Raw genomic sequence first — 20,896 nt, 5'->3', positions numbered from 1 at the left:
ATTATACAATTAATTCACATTTATAACACAAAATGCAAAGTAATATTTTTAAAATCCTATCATTTTTGTGCCACTAAGTTTATTTTTCCTTAAATGTTATACTAGCAAGATATGATCATTGCAAAAAATTTAAAAAGTACTGATAAGCAGAAATAAAAAAATTAAGTCATCTCTCTCTCTCTCTTTTTTTTTTATTCTTGGAGACAAAATCTTGCTCTGTCACCCAGGCTGAAGTGCAGTGGTGCAGTCTTGGCTCACTGCAACCTCCACCTTCCAGGTTTAAGTGATTCTTGTACCTCAGCCTCCCAAGTAGTTGTGATTACAGGCATGCACCACCACAGCCGGCTAATGTTTGTGTTTTTAGTAGAGACGTTTCACCAGGTTGGCCAGGCTGGTCTCGAACTCCGAAGTTCAGGCAATCTGCCCTCCTTGGCCTCCCAAAATACTAGGATTATAGGTGTGAGCCACTGCACCCGGCCTCTGTTATATATATATTTTAAAACATGTTCCACTCTCTTTCCCAGGCTGGAGTGCGGTGGTGCAATCATAGCTCACTGCAGCCTTGGACTTCTGGGCTCAAGCGATCCTCCTACTCAGCCTCCCAAAGAGCTGGGACTACAGGCTTGTGCAACTATGCCTGGCCAATTTTTTTTTTTTTTTTTTTGGTAGGCACGGGGTCGTGCTATGTCGTCGTGCTAGTCTTTAATTCTTGGCTTCAATTAATCCTCCAGCCTCAGTCTCCCAAGGCACTAGGGTTACAGGTGTAAACCACCACACCTAGTCCTTCATCTCTATTAAATTTTATTTATACTTGCCAAATTTCTTTCCAGGCAGAATTATTTAAAAAATAAGATCATGTGATTCATGCTGTTGTATAACCTACTTTAAAAAGTTGTAATTTGTTGGAAGTTGCCTATTCGATAATAAAGAGGCCTTTTCTGCTGTCATAGTGTTGCTTGGATGGGTAAAGCCTCTGTTGATGCCCTGTGTGTTCAGAAACCCACTTGCTTCTTGAGAGGGCTAATTAGAATAGATGGTTTGGCTCAGAAAAGTAGGGAAGGAATCAGGAAACACCAAGTCTGATCCTGGATAAGGGGTGTCCTGCTGAAACTGGGTTCCAGGCAAGGAGCTAAGTCTGACAGACCTAATCAGTCAGCTAGCTCTACCACAACCACTGGGGATAAATGTCCACCCACCTTCCCCTATGGGGTCATCAGATTAAACCCAAGGATGGCCAGCAAACTGAGGTTTGAGATCCAAGGCCCAGCCTAACAAAGAAGACACAGGGTGGGGCCATCCTGGGGTCCTGTAGAACCTGTGGGGAATGTGAAATCATTGACTCTCTCCTTGAGAGTGAAGACTGAATCAATTTGTACTAGCCTTAGTGGCCGGCGGAGGAGAAATTCAGTAAATATTTTAGAATACAGGAATGATGGTTCTACTTCTTCCTAATTATCTTTCTAGTTTTGGCTCAGATATTATCTCCTCCAGGAAGTCTTCTCTAAGCAACTACCCCTTTATTTATCATTTCTACCCTCATTCTTGAATAAATGATCTTCACTGAGACTCATGCAACTCAACAATCAAAAGATGAATAATCCAGCTAAAAAGGCAAAATATTTGAGTGGACATATCTTCAGAGAAGATATACAAGTGGCCAATAAATACATGAAAAGATTCTCATCATCACTGGTCATTAGAGAAATGCAAATCAAAATCACAATAAGAAGCCAGGCAGGGTGGTGAGTGCTTGTAGTCCCAACTACTCAGAAGGCTTAGGTGGGAGGATCACTTGAGGCCAGGAGTTCGAGGTTGCAATGTGCTATGATTAGATCTGTGAATAGCCACTGCACTGTAGCCTGGGCAGCATAGAGAGACTCTGTCTCTAATCAAAATAAAAGAAAAATAAAAATCAACCAACCAACCAGAATGAGATACCACTTTATACCTGCTGAGATGGCTATAGTAAAAATTACACACAATAACAGGTATTGGTGGGGATTTGGAGAAATTGCAACTCATACATTACTGGTGTGAATGTAAAATGGTGCAGCTGCTTTGGAAAACAGTCTGGCAGTTTCTCCAAAACTTAAACATAGAGTTCCCATATGAGTCAGCAACTCCACTCATAGGTATATACACAAGAAACTTGAAAACATATGTTCATACAAAAACTTGTACATAAATGTTCATAGCAGCATTATTCATAGCAGCAGAAAAGTGGAAACAACCGCAAATGTCTATCAGCTGAGGAATGGATAAATAAACTGTGGTATAGACGTACAATGAAATATTATTCAGCCATAAAAACGGGCAAAATACTGATACATGCTACAACAAGGATGAAACTTGAAAACATTATGTTCAATGAATGAGGCCAGATGCAAAAGGCCATATATAATATGGTTCCATTTATATGAGATGTCCAGAATAGGCAAATCTATAGAGATGGAAAGTATATTAGTTATCACCAGGGACTGGGGAGAAGGAAAATGGGGAGTGACTGCTAATAGATACAACTTTTTGTGCATGTGGTGATGAAATATTCTAGAATTTGATTGTGGTGATGTCTGCACAACCTTATGACTGTACTAAAAATCACTGGATTATATACTTTAAAACAGTAAATTTCATGTATGTGAATTTTATCTCAAAAAAAAAGAGAAGAGTGTGTCTGTCACATTGTCTTGTGATTGACTGTGTATTTATTGGTTTTTCTACTCAGTTGTGTCTTCAGGACAGGATCCTTATTTTCTGGTTCTCCAACACTGAGACCTGGAACACAGTAGGCACATGATGTTGGTTAACTGAACAGTTTGAGAGTTCTCTTTCTACAATCCCAGGGCCACCTGTCTGGTTGCTCCCCACCCTCTGAGAACTATTTGAGAGTTAGCAGCCCTAGTCCAGGTATAACATCCTCTGGAATCAAAGAGTGGGGCTCATCCACTCAGTGGCCTGTGGTTTGTATACCAACTAGGGGAACCATGTTGTTTAACGTATTGAGCCTTGTCAATAGGGGCCACACTGAACCCAAGTAAAGGAGCTGCCACTGACCCCTTGGGAGTCCTTACTCTGCTCCTGTTGGAGGATTCACCGTGAATAACCCTTCTTCTCTGGAGGAGGCAGCCTGGGCTGCAACAGGTTCTGGAAACCTGGTACTAGCATGCTGTCTGTTTCTACTCTACTTCCTCTTCAAGGTCAAATGAAGAAGTCCTTGGTTCTTTTGGCCTAAGGGAGGAGATAGTTATCTCTGTCCAGTTCTCCCATCAACAAAGTCCAGTTGCCCTCACTCTCTTTGGCTGTAGGACATGGTTCTTTCAGAATATCTCCTTTTTACAAACTGAGCCACAGAAGCAGGTAGGTCATGCAAGCATGGCTTAGATTTGTCCATTTAAAGAGGGCTCCAAACATCCCTGGAAACAGAGGACTTTCCCAGGCCTCCTCTGAGAGACAGCCTATGTACACTTGAGTGAACCACTTGGTTCAGACAGTTGGGCGAGCAGGTGGTAAGATCCCTACGGGGCATGGCCAGGTGACCAGAGATGGTTACTAAACTGCCCTTCAAGAAAGTGGGTCGAGGTAACTCAAGGTTTAGGCTTTGCTGAGAGGGGGCAGGGAAAGCAAGTTCAGGGACAGGACAGACTTGCTGAGGTAATGGAGAAGGGGCTGATACCCAATGCGCGGTCCAGCCACCTTCACTTCTGCCCTGCCCCACTCCCCCAAGCACTCCACATCTCCGCTCGAGAAATGCTGAAAAAGTGGAATTAATTTTCCCAGGGCACCCCTGTGACTTGATTTGGTCCTGTGTAATGAGTTCCCTCAGTGAACTCTTCCAATCACCTCTGACAAGCTTCCAGTGGCTTCCAGAGCATCAGTTATTCTCTTAACACCATTGTTGTTGATTTTTTAACCTTGTTAGGGTTATATTAGTGAGGCTAGTTGCTCGGTTTCTGAAGTTGCAGTGTTTTTTTCTCAGTCTATCAAGATGATCTCACTTTCTCACTTTCTCTGGCTCGCTCCCAATTTCCCTGTGCCACCTTCTTCTTCCTCCTCTCTCTCTCCTTATTCCTCCTTCCTGACACCTCTCCTCATCTCTCTAGCCTCAATCACAATGCCTCTCCTAGAGTTATCAGCTGTATCCCCCAACCTAAAAACGGTTTTCTCAAGTAAACACTTCATTAATGTAATTACTTTAAAGTAGGAAGTCTTCTAAGGTAAACGCAGCACGTTCTGACCAATAAATCCCCTGCCCCAGTCAGAAAAAAAAACTGATCTCTCAGCAGCTGTCTTCAGATTGGCACCTTGTCTTACCCTCTCCCAAACCCCAACCTTCCACTGACAGTAGAAATTGACAGAAGTGTATTCTGTACTTGTAACTTCTCTCAAAGGTCCATCGAGGTCAACTTCCTTCTTTCCCCCTCCCTCTTTCCTTCCTTCCTTTCTTTCTCCCCTCCCCTCTCCTCCCTTCTTGTTCCCTCCCCTCCGCTCCCCCCCCTCCCCTCTCCTTTACCCTCCCCTCCTCTTCCCTCCTTCCTTCTTCTTTTCTTCTTCTTTTTTTTACAGGATTTTGCTTGCCTGCCCGCCTGCCTTCCTTCCTCCCTCCCTCCCTCCCTCTCTCCCTCCCTCCCTCTCTCCCTCCCTCTTTTCTTCTTTTGTTTACAGGATTTTGCTCTGTTGCCCAGGCTGGAGTGCAGCGATGTGATCATGGCTCACTGGAGGCTGGAACTTCTGGGCTCAAGTGATCCTCCTCTCTGAGCCTCCTGAGTAGCTAAGACTACAGGTACACACCACCATGCCCAGCTAATATCTATGTATTTTTTTTTCTGAGACACGGTCTCACTCTGTTGCCCAGGCTGGAGTGCAGTGGCATGATCTCGGCTCACTGCAACCTCCACTTCCTGGGTTCCAGCAATTCTCAGTCTCCTGAGTAGCTGGGATTACAGGCACCTGCCACAATGCCTGGATAATTTTTGTATTTTTAGTAGAGATGGGTTTTCGCCATGTTGGCCAGGCTGGTCTCAAACTCCTGGCCTCAAGTGATTCACCCGCCTCACCCTCCCAAAGTGCTGAGATTATAGATGTGAGCCACCATGCCTGGTCTTGCCCAGTTAATTTTTAAAAATTTCTTTGTAGAGATAATGTCTTCTTCTGTTGCCCAGGCTAGTCTCAAACTCCTGGCCTCAAGTGCACTCCTGCCTCAGTCTCCCAAAGCACTGAGATTATAGGAATGAGCCACTATGCCTCGCCAGGCCAACATTTTTAATGTCTTTGGCTATGTAATAGCATAAAATAATCTCCAAGCCAAACCTTGGATATTTGGTCAAATATAATACAATATTTGGGGTGCTATTATGTGTACAAGTTTTCTCCCAAGCAACAACACAAGACACACTGGAGCAAGTGTTTTTATTTTTATTTTCTTTTAGATACAGAGTCTTGCTCTGTTACTCAGGCTAGAGTGCAGTGGTGCAATCCTAGCTCACTGTAACCTCAAACTCCTAAGATCAAGTGACCTCCCAACTCAGCCTCCCAAAACACTGGGATTACAGGCGCGCACCAGTGTGCCAGCCAGAGTCAGTGTTTATAGATTGATAAACAGAGGCCCTGTGAACAGAGTCCTGGGGTTACTCATACTCATCCTAGCCCTGCTTCCCAAGCACAGTAATCCCTCCTGCTCCTCTGGTTTTCTACCTGGTCCCATAGACCTCTCTTGACCTACTCCACTATTTCACCAAACTTCCCTAAAGCATCGTCCACCAGCATTAACCTCTAAGGAATGTGGAATTCTTGGCTCAGGCATTCCATCATCTTCAAATCAGTTCCGTGCCCTGAGGCACGTGTGTGTAGATTTACTTTTTTCTCAGTAATTAATCAGTAAGAAACAAGACAATCAGTTATTTAAGGAGTTTTGCTCTTTCCACTACTTGCTTCACTTTCTGTAAGATGCTACAGAAGGCATTAGACAAACGTCTTCAAGGGGTTTTTGGTGATACAGCAGCAAAACTCTGATTCATAACTCCCTTTCTCTCATTTGATTTTCTTCTTTTCTCCTGGCGTTCTCCAGCATGACATCTCTGAAAACGACTATGGTCAATATTTTGGGTAACTGGGAAAACAGCTTACCAAAACCAACGTATTCTAAGAAGGTGTCTTTCTCAACACTGCCTCCTAGTAATGTTAAAATAATATTCACTTATTGATGCTAATGTGTGTCAGGCAGTGTAGGCACTATCCATGCATGATCTCATCTTCAGCTTGCAAGTAAACCTATGGAGGGTTGTGTTTTCTCCAGGTTACAGACAAGGGAAGTCTGCACACTAGGCACTGAGCTAGGATTCTGCCAGGTGTCTCTGGAGCCCGCAGCCTTTACTGTTATGCTACTGCCAGCTCCAGGGCCTCTAGTTTATTTCCCTCTCTCCCAGTCTGTGTGGCTCTGAAGATGAAGTAAAGGCTGATGACTCTGGACTGTCCTCTGAAAAATCCTGCTCCCTCCTCTCCTCATTCCTCACACTTATGGCTTGCTTGGGGGATGCTTCCCACAGCACGTTTATGATCCTGGTTTGTGTGCATGACTCTCTGCCTGATATTTTTATTTCTCTCCAACAGTGGAAGGACTGCTGGGAATAATCTGATACACATGAAGAGAAAACGAGGAGTCACTAATAAGATTAAATTAAACTTAAGCACACTTTAAACAGCGTGTAAAACACAGGACTAAGCACTGTTTGAGATGAGCAGACACAAGGCACGACCTGATGGAATTTACAATCTGCTGGGGAGAGGAAATGAGGGATAAGACTACACACAAATATACAGGAGTTTATGCCAAATATGGCAAGTTCCATGAGAAAGGAAGAAATGAAGCACTGCAGGGCTGGAAGGCAGGAGTCCTCCCGTTTCCCTGGGGACCCAGGTTTAAGAGAAACTGTGGAGACTGAGACTGGAGAACGGGAAGTTTTACTCAAGGCTCAGTCACTGATGCACTGACAAGGCCTCGAGGTTCACCCTCCCCAGGACAAGTTACATAATTTACAGGGCTCAGTTCAAAAATTAAAGGCAGGGCCCTTTGTTCAAAAATGAAGAATTTCAAGATGGTGACGGCAGAGCATGTAATCAAGTGTGGGGCCCTCCTCAGCACAGGCTGCATCCCCACAGGGCTGGCCCTGCCCAAACGAACCTCCCTGGGCCTCTGGTTCCTTAGGGCTCACCTTTGGGAAGTAGGGAGCAAGTATGTCCCTCACCACCCTGTAGCCAGCACCTAGCTCAGGGCCAGATGAATCCATGAATGACTGGAGATAGGAAGAACTAACACGATTACACCTGATGATTTCTTGGGTTGCTTTCAGTGTTAAGACATTGAAAGACTGGCCAGGCGCAGTGGCTCACGCCTGTAATCCCAGCACTTGGGGAGGCTGAGGTGGGCAGATTGCTTGAGTTCAGGAGTTCGAGACCAGCCTGGCAAAATGGTGAAACTCTGTCTCTACCAAAAATACAAAAAATTAGCTGGCCACAGTGGCCTGTGCCTGTAGTCCCAGCTACTTGGGAGGGTGAGGCAGGAGGATCCCTTGAGCTTAGAAGTTCAAGGCTGCAGTGAGCCGAGATTGCACCATTGGCATTCCAGCCTGGGTGACAGGAGTGAGTGAAACCCTGTCTCAAAAACAGAAACAAAAACAGAAACACAATCCGTCAAAAGACAGTGACATTGAACATTTCTTGGAGGAAACACCTGAGATGAGTCCTGAAGGACAGTAGGATTTTTCTTTTCTTCTTTTTTTTTGAGATGGAGTCTTGCTCTGTCGCCAGGCTGGAATGCAGTGGCGTGGTCTCGGCTCACTGCAACCTCCACCTCCTGGGTTCAAGCGATTGTCCTGCCTCAGCCTCCTGAGTAGCTGGGATTACACCACGCCCAGCTAATTTTTTGTATTTTTAGTAGAGACAGGGTTTCACCATGTTGGCCAGACTGGTCTCGAACTCTTGACCTTGGGATCCGCCTGCCTCGGCCTCTCAAAGTGCTGGGATTATTGCGTGAGTCACCAGTAGGATTTTTCTTTCTGTTTTCTCCACTTTCCTTCTCTCTTGACTTTCCACTATTTTTCCATTTCTTTCATAAATCCTAATGGCAATGTTATGCCTTACAGTGAGACAAGCAACAGTGACACAGACTGGAAACAGCAGAAAGGTTCAATATTTGAGGGATGACTTGAAGCCTTAGATGGTATAGTTGATTCTTTGAGATGGTATAGTTGAAATCTTCATTGATAGAGTCTGGTCTTTCATCTTAGAATTATTTTGTTTTATTTTCATTGGACAAGTTGGTAGATGTTTGTGAAGAAAAAAATCAGAAAACTATAGATGAGCAAAAATAATTACTTGCAGTCCCATAAGAATAGTTCTAATGGGATTGCAGTATAAAACTAGTTTTCAATCTATTTTTCCATTCAATAATCTGAGCATCTTTTTTTTTTTTTTTCTTTTTTTGAGATGGAGTCTCGTTCTGTTGCCCAGGCTGGAGTGCAGTGGCACGATCTTGGCTCACTGCAACCTCTGCCTCCCTGGCTCAAGCAATTCTCCTGCCTCAGCCTCCCAAGTAGCTAGGACCATAGGTGCATGCTGCCATGCCCAGCTAACTTTGGATTTTTTAGTAGAGATGGGGTTTCACCATGTTTCCCAGGCTGATCTCGAACTCCTGAGCTCAGGCAATCCGACCCTGCCCACCTTGGCCTCCCAGAGTGTTGGGATTATAGGCATGAGCCACCACACCCAGCCTATTAGGAGCATCTTTATGTGTCAATAAACCTCTTCATTTTTTGTAGCTATTCATATATGATCTTCTGTCATATGGTTGTACTATCATTAACCAATGCACTCAAATTGGATATTTGGATTGCTTTTTTTGTTTTTTTGTTTTTTTTGGCTATTCTAAAATGGTGTTGCCCTGAATTTGCTGGGTAACTCTACCCTTTGTTTTCCACCTCTGTGGATAACCTCAGGATAACAATACTATTCCCACCTGGGGTTGTGTGGTGGATGTGAGTTAACGCATGTGAAGCTCTTAGCACAAGTACAGTACAGTGCATAGCAGCCTAGATGTGCTTAGTAAGTATTAGCTGTTTTATTACTTTATAGCCCAGAGAGAGCTGTCTTTACGCAGATCGTGGAGTAAATAGGAGAGCCTGGGAAGTGTTCTTTGAAAAGCTGCAGGATAAGGTGCAGGTAGGGGAAGGTGTGGGCTGGGGGCTCCCTAGGTTGAGTAGTTCCCCAGTGTTTTCTCATTTATACAGTAAGCTTCCAGACGGCTAGGAGTCTTCTTCTTCTTCTTCTTTTTTTTTAATACACAGCAGAGGACACCAGGTGGTCACCATAGACAAAGGGTCACCATTCCCTGACATCTAAGAATCTTTGCTGATGAGCTTCTGATCAGTCTGTGCAGTCATCAAGGCCAGTCTTTTCCCCACTACCCACAGCCTGTTCACTGGGAACGTGTTCTGGCTGGCTGAATATTCTTGCAAGGGCAGTTGACAAAAATCAGTTGTGCTCAGCCCAAGGGGCGACTGTCTTATCTTCAGGGATGTGGGAAGCTGGGCATGGAGGGAGCAAGTTCCACACCAGTACTTGCTGGCTCTGCGACCTTGGGCCAGCAGTTTCCCCACTCTGATCCCTGTCTCTGTAACTCTGAGGGGGACTAGAGGAGGTTAGGAGAATGGTATAGCACAGTGGTTAGCTCCGAACCCCATCTAACACAGTGCCTTCCCTCCACTTGCAATGACCCTGTTGCATTGTATGCACTCTACTTTTCACATTGCAGAGGATCTTATTTATTTACTTGTCTCCACTAAAATGGAAACTTCCTGAGGGAAAAGGCCTTGCCTGTCTTGTTCTCTGCAGTTAACACCGGGGTCCAGCAATGCCACAGAGCCTCTAAATATATGTGTGTTGCATGAGTGAAATCTCAGAGCCTGGGTTCAAATCCTGGTTGCACCACTTGCTGTGTGACCTCGGACAAGTCATTTAAACTACACCTCAGTTTTCCCGCATAAAAATAGTAATTATTTTCAGTTTTCTCACTAGAAAAATATGGATTAGTAATGGTTCCTCTCTTACCAGGCTAAGAGGATCAAATGAGGAAATATCCAGCAAGCATTAAGCACACTGGTTGGTACAGAGCACACGAATGGTAACAGCAAACGTTTATGTAGCACGACGGCCAGCAGGCACTGATCTAAATGCATCACCTATGTTAACTATGTTAATCTTCACTAGATTTTACGAAATCGGTACTATTATGCCATTTTACAGATGGGTAAACTGAGGCCCTGGGGTTAAATAATTTATCACTGTTATTTTACGTCTAAGGTTCCTTCCAAGCTCCCCGTGGGCGACCCTTCTGAAGAACCAGAAGGCACGCCAGGCCAGCGTCCGGCCCGGCCAGGACTGAAAGTGTCAGTCGGCCCGCGCACCCGTTACTGGCGGAGGCCGGCGGGCTCACAATGCCAGGAGCCAGGCGCCGGACGCTTCCTCGCCTCCCATCCGCGCACACGCCCCTTCCTGTCACTGACGGGCCCGGCCCCGCCCCCTGGCTCCGCCCGCTGGCCAGGCGCTGCCAGAGTGGACGGTTCCAGAGGTATGCTAATGAGGGGGCGGGCACCGCAGCCCATTGGTTGTCCGCGGAGTGTCGGTGAAGTCAGCGCTGAGTCCCAGAAAAACAGAGCGGGGCCAGCTGCAGCGTGTAGTGCGAGTGGGGCGGACGCGCGCAGCCCGCCTGCCCGGCGACCAGCAAGGTAAGCCTGCGCCCGCCCGCCCGGCCGCGCTCGCCCGCTCGGCAGCGGCGGCGCCGGGGGTGTGCGCGGCCCGGCCCCCGCGGGCGGCGCCTTTGTTCAGCCCTCAGAGGAGGCGCATTTAAAGGGCCAGCTGTTGGAGGGACTTGGGGGACCCCCTCCCCCAGAGCATCCCCCTATGGGCACGGGGAAAGCGGTGGTCCCCCGCGGTCGAACCGTCCATCCTGCCTGCTCGGCGGATCGCCAGTCTTTCAAGGGAAGTTCCCCAGGGTGCGGAGGATCTGGGGGCTTCCAGGGTTGGGTTTTTTTTAAATTTCCTTTTTTGGTGGGTGGGGGGTAGTGCGATCGTGGCCTCTGCTAGGAGAGAATGTCCGCCCGTCTCAGGGTGGCTGCAATATGGGTGGGTGGAGGAGACATCAAAGCCCGGATGGGTTTGTGCTGTAAAGTGAAACTACCGAGGAGGGGCACCTCTGCAGCAGCCAGAGGAAGGCGGAGGGAGCGAGCGGCAGGATGGAGGCATCTCAGGTGTGTTCATTCATCAGCATCTCCTGGAGAGGGCGGCGGGAGGGGCGCAAGGACGACGCGGCTGGCCGGACCCGCCTGAATGAACGGGGACGAGTATGCGCCGGGGACACCGCGCCTGCCCGTGCCGCCCGTGCCCCTTTTTCTCCCCGAGTGGCTGACAGCATCTTGCTAGGCAGCTCGTCACCGACATGGACAGCAAGCAACTCCTTTCTCCGAATTCCCCGGGCATCCTCTGCTCCCACCTCGCTGCTCTCCGACGTGGCTTCCTTGATACGTGGTAGCGCCATTCAAGATAGAGGGGGAAAGAGGCTTGAAGTCATTATGTTTCCTTCATGGGGGAATGTGCTGTCGAATTCTGCATCCCCATACATCCGCTGTCGTAAGATGGCTTTGAAATTCACCAGTGCCTGCTTTCTCCAGGCAGACAAGAATTTATTACGCTATTACATTGCTACATAAAAGCAGAAGGGATCCCACTGAGCGTGGCTCGTTTTATCCAGTCCTCGGGTTTTCCCAGCATGTTCTGGGCGAGCCTTTGGATTTTTGTTTTAAACACTGAGCGTTGGGATGCCCCTGTTGTCACAGGGCCGACCTGCTGAAATTGCTGGAATTGGTTTCACCGTCAATGGAGGGAGGTTCATCTAGAGACATCATGGAACCTATCTGGCATGTCAGGCCTCTGACTCCATCTCTCCCCTCAACCCCCCGCCCCTGCCCAGCCCCCCGCGCCCTTTTTCCTCTCTTAAGTGGAGGCGGGGGATGTCTTCACTCTCCTTGTGTTTTGAGCTCCTCTGCTTAGATTCAATTCTGTGTTTTTGGTTGGAAAGGTATCTTGGTGGTGATCGAAGAAAGGAGGGTTGGATTAAAAGTGGGGTGGGCAGCAGAGGGGTCAGCAGCATCAATGACAGAAAACAGATGATGGACATATCTACAGCCTTCAGACACCGATGAGGTAGATGGCTGTCTACAGAGTGAGGGGCATGTGTTTGGGCTGTGAGGGGGAGGGGTGGAGGAGAAGGATGCCTCCAGCAGTTTTCTGCCCCGCCCTCTGGATGCTGCCTTAAATAGCCCCTTGCCAACCAAGCTCTGATGTCTCCTTCTTGGCCTGAGGGGAAAAAAGGAAAGGGTTGGTCTGTTGGCACCTTTGCCCTAGGCACTGGTGGAGCAGATGGTTAGGAAACGGTTAGTTCTCCAGGGGTTGCAGAGAACACATTTCTCAGCTGGAGGGCCCTGAGACCACTCCTCAGGAACTGAAATGAAGTGCTGTCTACCCTCTGGGGTAAAGAGTTGGGGGGGTATTGTCATCTTGTGGACTATACCCACCTTGTTGGCCCTTTCCTTCTCCTGCCTGCTTTCATTTGTTGTAGTTGGAGAGTTTCTGTAAACTTTTCAGAAGAGATTGGGCATATTGGGGAGTGGGTAGGAGTTATGGGAAAGGATGAGCAAATTCTTCTTCCTGGTAGAACAAAGCACTGCTCAGCTATTCCTGTCTTTCCCCTTCTCTAAAATAAAGTTCAAAACAGATAGCAGAGTCTAGGGCTTTCTTTGCAAAGAATGAAAGGGCAGGGCCAGGAAAGAAAGTTTTTATTGTTCAGCATTGATAATCATCGGGTCATCCAAACTTATCTCCTGACCCCTCCCTGGAGGTGGAGATAGATTTACTGTAGAGGGCACTCTATGGTAATTTAGGATTTGACCTGTCTCTAGGAGAAAGGCGTGGATGGTCTCAAAAAGCTTTGGTGGAGGAGCTCTGGGCCAGAGGCAGGACAGCTGGCTTTGGTCCTGGTCACCAATCTTTGTTTGGGGTTTGGGCTTGTGCTCTCTGGGCCTGTGTCCTTGCTGGTGAAGTGGAGGATGATAGGGCAGAGGGTCTTCCAGGGTTCCTGACAACTCCCCTGTTCTTAGAGTCACAGTTTGTGATGGCATTTTCAGCTTCTTTCCTGTTTGCTAAACTGATAATAAATTCAAAGTATTGCACAATGTCGTGAAAGAAGCATTCTAGGACGCAGGCTTCTGTTGGATTCACATCTACCTTTTCCTTGATTAGTGTGATTGGTGAGGTTTTACTGTAAGTACATAAATAATTCAGAGCTAGAATGGCCCAGAGTGAGAAGCACAGAGAGAGACCCCAGAGTGAGTGGTTGTCTGTGGGAGATGAGGATGGGATGATAGATTGCTGAGGAAAGGGAGTTTTTGTAATTTGTTCTCTTTCTCTGTGGATGTTTAACTTGCTGGTTTATTTATGGTTCTACAGGTGAACGTTTACCTATCTAGAAGATGAGAGTTATAAAAGACCTCTGTGATTGCCATGTTCCGCCCCCTCCCCTGCCAAACTGAGGAATTTGAGGGGTTGGGAGGTTTGGCCGTTTTTCCAAGGTCGCACAGCTAGCAAGACGTGGAGCTGGGGTGGGAACTCAGGTGGAGAGATTGTAGATCTTGTTTCCACATGTATCTGGGTTTTTTTGTTTTGTTTTGTTTGTTTGTTTTTGTGTTTTGGTGGTGGTGGTTGTTTTGAGACTGGGTCTCACCTGTCACCCAGGCTGGAGTGCAGTGGCACAGTCACAGCTCACTGCAGCCTCGACCTCCTGGGCCCAGGCAGTCCTCCTACCTCAGCCTCCGGGGAACTGGGACCACAGGCACACACTACCACACCCAGCTAATTTTTGTGCTTTTTGTAGAGACAGGGTTTTGCTGTGTTGCCCAGGCTGGTCTCAAACTCCTGGACTCAAGCTATCTGCCTGAATCAGCCTTCCAGCATGCTGGGGTTATAGGCTTGGGCCACTGTGCTGGCCTATATGTATCTGTTAAGCCCCCTCTTCCTCTGGGAGAAAGGATCCTAAGATGGAATAGGAAAACATGAGGAGGAAATAGGAGCACAAGAAGAGAGAGATTGGAGAAGCAGACAAGAGAAAGGAGGAGGCTGGGGACAGGTTATGTGGGGAAGGGAAAAACACAGAAACCAAGCTTGGAGGAGAAAAGGATGGAGCTTGAAAGGGGGAGGCTCTGTTGTCTCTGAAACAGCTGAGCTCTTCTGCAGCCCTTGGGCTGAAGTGAGGAGAGGTTTGGTAGACTAGAATGGGGGGCGGGGGAGTGGACTGAGAGTTCAGCCTCAACCTGAGACTCACTTGGAATCTCCTTGGGATTGCTGCTGTTGACTCTCAGATTGCAGAGTGTCATGGAGGCTGCTCCGTTTCAGGGCCAACTGAGGCCTTGAGATCCATGGGAGCATGCAGAATGTGGACATGTGGAAAGTCAGGTGTGTGGGTGGTGATGCTGGCTGATGCTGAGGTGGGACTCAGTTCTGCTGAAGTCCCGGCTTTTTTGTAAATGCAAAACTCAAAACACTTTTCCGTGGATTTCTTTTCCGTGCAAGCGGCATTTTCTCCTTGGATTTTCAACATTTGCTTTGAACGTTTTATGAGATGGTGTTTCACATACTCCCTTTTCAGAGGAGATACTTGGAGATGAATGATCTACTGAATTGTGGCTCATTTGGGGGAGCTTCTGGCTTGTGACCTAAGCTAAGCCTCAGAATTTTCAATGAGCAATTAAAGAGCTGCGAACAGTGGTTGACCAGAGCGTTAACCATTCCAAGGCAAGGATAAAGGGTGATAATAGTTCAAGGTCTAGAGCTATAGCCAACAGCTGGCCATGAACAATGTAATTGAGTTTGGCTAACTCTTCAAGCCCAAGGAAGTATCTCTGTGGGTCCTTTGGTGGCTGCCCGTTTTTGTGTGCGGTTAGGCATGTGGGCCCGTCCTTGAATCTTGCTGTCCCCCATTCTTCTTTTCCTACGTCTCCCTCCTCTATCCATTTCTTTTTCTTACCTCTTTCTCCTTGCCCTCCTCCCTCTTTCTTTCCTTATTGTCAACAATATATCTTTGTAGTTTCTTTTAATCTCTTGCCATTAAAATTTAATGTTCTCTGTTCTTCATTTCAAATCAGTTGAGGGCCAGGCACGGTGGCTCACACCTGTAATCCCAGCACTTTGGGAGGCCGAAGCGGGTGGATCACCTGACGCCAGGAGTTCGAGACCAGCCTGGTCAACATGGTGAAACCCCGTCTCTACTAAAAATACAAAAATTAGCTGGGTGTGGTGGTGGGTGCCTATAATCCCAACTACTCAGGAGGCTGAGGCAGAGAGAATTGCTTGAGCCTGGGAGGTGGAGGTTGCAGTGAGCTGAGATTGCAGAGTGAAACTCCATCCAAATAAATAAATAAATAAATAAATAAAATCAATTGAGTTCAGTCTTTTTCGAATGTGTATGTGTTTTACACACAAAACAAAAAAGAGGCAAATGAACCAAATCCAACTAAATTGCTTTTTACTTCTGTGTGGCCTTCCATTGATTTATCCCCCCACTTCTTCTGTGGTCAGCAGTGGCTTTTTATAGAAAAAAAAGTTCCCAGGTCTCTGTCATGCGGTTATTGTTTTTACAACAATAGAAAAAAGTTTCCACCCTTGTATTGTGGACCACAAGGGACACCCTTTCTCAAGGGGTGTACCCTGTTTCTAGGCTTCCTTCCATGGAAAAAGTGTCTTTAATGCATTCTGTAACAGAGGCCTGTACTGTAAGGGCTAGGGCTGCAGATGACAGAGGTGGGGCTCTTCTCAGTGACTGCTGTACTGCTTAGAATAGGGACTGGCAGGCTATGGCCTAGAGAGCACATCTAGGAAGAATTAGCATCATTGTTTTCTCTGTTTCCTCAGGCTGAGCTAACCTAACTGGCTGTAGCAGGACCCAGACCCTTTTGGAAAAGAATGAGATGCTTGTTAACTTTCTGATTAGTGTTGAGTGGGACCCAAGGTATGTCTTCTGCCCACCTTGGGAGGGTGGGCACCCACCAGCAGTTGCTGGTGTAAAGTCCCCAGATGCTTTGATGGATGGATGCTGTACCACTTTATGCTTTTCTTCTGACTCTAATTAGTTACAGAGATGATGCTCAGTGGTCAGCAAGTACTTTAGAATCTAAAGTGGGCCCCGCAAACAAGAAGTCACCTTGAAGTTTGCAGTTTTGTATTAAAAAAATCACATGAGTTTTGTATTCTCTGTAATATATCTGTGCTGGTTTTAGTATAAAAGTATTTAAGTTGCTTTACTGTTGAATACAATTGACGTTCTAGGAAAATGTGTTTATCGTGGGCCCTCGTTTGTCCCAGCCCTCCCTAAATATGCGTATCAGTCCCATACCCCAGCTGAAGAAGCCAGGGATAGGGTAGGCATCAAACCTGCTGGTGCTGAGCCTCCATGCTTTCCTGCCGGCTCTGCCAAACCACCAGCTGCCCAATCATTCCCTACTACACGTCCCCAAAGGCCAGGCCCCCTTGCACCTCCCACCAGGACTGGTTCCCTCACCAGAAGGCTTTTTTCTGTGTTTCCTGGCTGATGCCTTCTTCCCTCAGACTCCCCTCACATCTTAAAGAGATACCTTTCAGCCGGGCGTGGTAGCTCATGCATGTAATCCCAGCACTTTGGGAGGCCGAGGCAGGTGGATCACCTGAGGGCAGGAGTTCACAACCAGCCTGGCCAACATGGTGAAACCCCATCTGTACTAAAAATACAAAAAAGTAGCTGAGCATGGTGGCGCACGCCTGTAGTCCCAGCTACTCAGGAGGCTGAGGCAGGAGAATCGCTCGAACCCAGAAGGTGGAGGTTGCAGTGAGCTGAGATCACGCCATTGCACTCCAACCTGGGTAACAAGAGCGAAACTCCATCTCAAAAAAAAAAAGAGATGCCTTTCTTCTTGTGTTCAGCTTTCTACTTCTGTTGTTATTGCTGGTTCTCTTGTCTGTTTCCTCCCCCATATTGTGAGTTCTAGGAATAGAGTGAGTCTGTGTTTCTTCTCTTTTTAAATTAAATTTTAATTTGTATAAAAATCTCGCATATATATGTGTGTGTGTGTGTACACAGAGAGTTTCTTTTTTGTTTGTTTTGAGACGGAGTCTCCCTCTGTCACTAAGGCTGGAGTGCAGTGGCGTGATCTCAGCTCACTGCAACCTCCGCCTCCTGGGTTCAAGCGATTCTCCTGCCTCAGCCTCCCGAGTGTCTGGGGCTACAGGAGAGCACCACCACCCCCGGCTAATTTTTTTATTGTTAGTAGAGACAGGGTTTCACAATGTTGGCCAGGCTGGTCTCGAACTCCTGACCTCAAGTGATCTGCCTATCTCGGACTCCCTAGGTGCTGGGATTACAGGCACAAGCCACCGTGCACCCCTGCCCCACACAGAGTTTCGAAAGTCAAATAGGCTGGGTGTGGTGGCTCATGCCTGTAATCTATTGGGAGGCTCAGGTGGGCAGATCACCTGAAGTCAGGAGTTTGAGACCAGCCTGGCCAACATGGCAGAACCCCGTATCTACTAAAAAACCACAAAAATTAACCAGGCATGGTGGCGGGCGCTGGTAATCCCAGCTACTCTGGAGGCTGAGGCAGGAGAATCGCTTGAACTGGGGAGGCGGAAGTTCAAGGGAGTGCAGTGAGGGAACCAGGGAGTGCAGTGAGCCGAGATCGTGCCACTGCACTCCAGCCTGGGCAACAGAGCCATACTCCGTCTCAAAAAAAGAAAAAAAAAAAAAAAGTCAAATACTACTACTAGAAAAATATAAAGGCTGGCTGAGCGCAGTGGCTCATGCCTGTAATCCTAGCAGTTTGGGAGGCTGAGGCCGGTGGATCACTTGAGGCCAGGAGTTCAAGATTAGCCTGGCCAACATAGTAAAACCTCATCTCTACACAAAATACAAAGAATTAGCCAGGCATGGTGGTTAGGATGTAGACATCTTTGAGGGGCTGCTGTTACTCTGTTTACAACAGTTACTTCTAATGCACTGAGCTGTTTCTCCTGATATTACTGTCATATTTATTGTTACCTGTTTACAATGCTGTTTTCTGATTGTTCATTTTAGATGTTATATTTGTTTTTCCTTATTTTTGTTTTTGTAGAGACAGGGTCTTGCTATGTCGAGACTTTGCTTGAGGCCAGGGTGGACTTTAACTCCTGGCCTCAAGAACTCCTACCTCGGCCTCCTAAAGTTCTGGGATTACAGGTTTGAGCCTAGAGGTTACTTTTAGATGTTTTGTCTTGATGTCTTACTATGGATTGGAGCCTCTCCTCTGCTCCCCAATACTTCCCTTTTGCCCTGTTCTTTCATTATAGATAAATCACAATTTTTGATTACATTGATATTTGGTGCTGACAGTTTTTTGGCTGTGTAAATAGTGTTCATGACAGAGCCATATAGTATACTATAATATTTTCTTTCTTGTACATTTTTTGAGTTAATAATTATCTTACATTTTCTATTTACTTAGTTTCTATGTACTTGTTGCTAATTTGCAAAGTATCTGACAGCATCTTAAAACATTTGTTTTATAGCATGTGTTCCTGTTTATTTATTTATTGAGATGGGGCCTTGCTCTGTCCCCCAGGCTAGAGTGCAGTGGTGCGATTGTAGCTCACTGCAGCCTTGACCTCCTGGGATCAAGTGATCCTCCTGCCTCACCCTCCTGAATAACTAAGACTACAGGCACCACCATGTCCAGCTAATGTTTAAAGTTTTTTGGTAGAAATGGAGTTTCGCTAGATTGCCCAGGCTGGTCTCTAACTTCTGCCCTCAAACAATCCTCCCTCCTCAACTTCTCAAAGTGCTAGGATTACAGGCATGAGCCACTGTGCCTGGGCTTGTTCCTTTTTATTTTATTACTGTTTTTTTTTTTTTTTAACACCCCTTTGGAGACTTCCCTCCTATGGGTCTCCATTCTCTCTCCTTTGTCCTTGCCCATTGACCTCTAGGCCTGTGGCATGACTCATCCTGGGAATTTCCTCACCTTATCCTGGGTGGAATCCTGTTTCCTCTGTTGATTTATTCCTCCACAAGTTTCTGAGAGAGGGTCTGTGGAAGTTGATCATTTTAAGCTTGCAGGTCTGAAAATGTTCGTATTCTACATTCATATTTGATTGGTGATTTGATTCATCTAGAATTTGAAGTTGAAAGCCATTTCCCTTAGAATTTTGAAGCCATCATTCCACTGTCATCTAGGTTCCAATGTTACTATCAAAATTTGGATACCATTCTAATTCTTGATCATTTATGGATAACCTGCTTTTTCACTGAAAGTTTTTAGGATCTTCTTTCTTTTCCTGTATTTGAAATTTCCTTGCTTTAAAAATGATTGGCCTGGGTCTTTGGTGTGTGCCTTTTTTTTTTTTTTTTTTTTTTTTGAGACGGAGTCTCACTCTGTTGGCTAGGCTGGAGTGCAGTGGTGCAGTCTCGGCTCACTGCAACCTCCGCTTACCAGGTTCAAGCAATTCTCGTGCCTTGGCCTCTCAAGTATTTGGGATTACAGGCGCGTGCCACCACGCCCGGCTAGTTTTCCCATTGTTAGTAGAGACAGGGGTTTCACCACATTGGCCAGGCTGGTCTTGAACTCCAGACGTCAGGTGATCCGCTGCGGCCTCCCAAAGTGCTGCGATTACAGGTGTGAGCCATTGCATCTGGCCAGTGTGTGCCTTTTTGATCTGAAGATTGACGTCTTTCAGTTTGGGGAAATTTTCTTAAATAGATATCTTTTAATAATTTCATTTTCTCCATTTTCTGTGTTTTGTCTTTGGAATGCCTGTTAGTTGAATGTTGGACTTCCTGTATCAAGTTTATAATTTTAAAATGTTTTATTTCCTTTTTTCATTTTATTATATTTTTGTCTTTCAGAGAGCTATCTTCAGCTTTATCTTCTTCAACCCTTTTCCATTTTAAACTTTGTGCTTTCACGTATTTATATGAAACATATTTGCATGTTTTACTTTCTAAGAGCTCCCTAGTTCTCTGAACACTTGCTTTTCTTTTTTAGATGACATTCTATTCTTGTTTCATGGGTGCAGTAAATTCCTTTATATTAACTTTTTTTTTTTTTTTTGGATGGTTTTCTGCTGTTCCCTGCTGTCCCTTGGAAGATGTTGTTTCCTCTAAGTCCCTTTTTCCACTTGTTTTGGTTACTGTATCTTCCATTGCAGCTATCCTTCCATGCATGCTGATCCTTGATTGTCTATGTATATTTTAAGAATGGACACCGAAATGCTGATTGGGCATCAGTGCCACAAGGAAGGGACTTGTTAACTTCATTGTAGAGTGATCCAGCAGAGAGCCCCCTTTTTCTCTACTGGAGCAACCTAGATATCAGCGCCGGTAGATCTTTTCTCTGGGGCTTTCCTGGATACGGCTTTCTTGGAGAGGATTTTACCTGGGTGTGGGTAGGGTGGGGTGGGGTGAGTAACAGCCTGGCCTTCTTGGATTCTGGGAGCCTCCATGGGGAAAGGGGCTAGGTATTAGTCTGTTTGATATGCAGACTTTCACTCAATCCCTGGGTCTTTTGAAAGTTGCCCCCACCCACCATCCCTCTCTCCCATCTCTCTGCCTCCCTCAGCTGTGTCCCTCCCTCCGCTGTGTCTCTGGTGTAAGTTACCTGATCAGTGGATCTCCACCTTCTGCTGGCTGAGGCAGGGAAATCACCAGGCTGAGAAGATTGCAAGAGGGATCCTGGGTCTCACTGCTCTTTGTACCAACTTGCAGGCAGGCACCCTTCTTTTTAGCCCCACCCTGTTT

At 46.5% G+C, this 20,896-nt stretch overlaps 1 protein-coding gene across 20 annotated transcripts in view; it reads left to right on the top strand.

Moving 5' to 3' along the window:
- Positions 1-10,826: 10,826 nt before the first annotated feature.
- Positions 10,827-20,896, top strand: part of SORBS1 (sorbin and SH3 domain containing 1) — a 251,288-nt gene continuing 241,218 nt past the window's right edge. For 5 of the 20 annotated variants that reach the window (XM_073019202.1, XM_073019206.1, XM_073019196.1 and 2 more), the window contains exon 1: positions 11,118-11,300. In XM_073019202.1, the coding sequence (XP_072875303.1) occupies positions 11,286-11,300 (15 nt within the window). In that variant the 5' untranslated portion in view covers positions 11,118-11,285. Of the gene's footprint in view, positions 11,301-20,896 lie in introns of all 20 variants that reach the window. The other 15 variants (XM_073019199.1, XM_073019208.1, XM_073019211.1 and 12 more) reach the window with 8 other exon arrangements.

The sequence above is a fragment of the Chlorocebus sabaeus genome, chromosome 9 (genome assembly GCF_047675955.1).
Source record: "Chlorocebus sabaeus isolate Y175 chromosome 9, mChlSab1.0.hap1, whole genome shotgun sequence".
Classification (NCBI taxonomy): domain Eukaryota; kingdom Metazoa; phylum Chordata; class Mammalia; order Primates; family Cercopithecidae; genus Chlorocebus; species Chlorocebus sabaeus.
The sequence above is the reverse complement of the archived record's forward strand: the minus strand, read 5'-3'. Positions and strand labels throughout refer to the sequence as shown.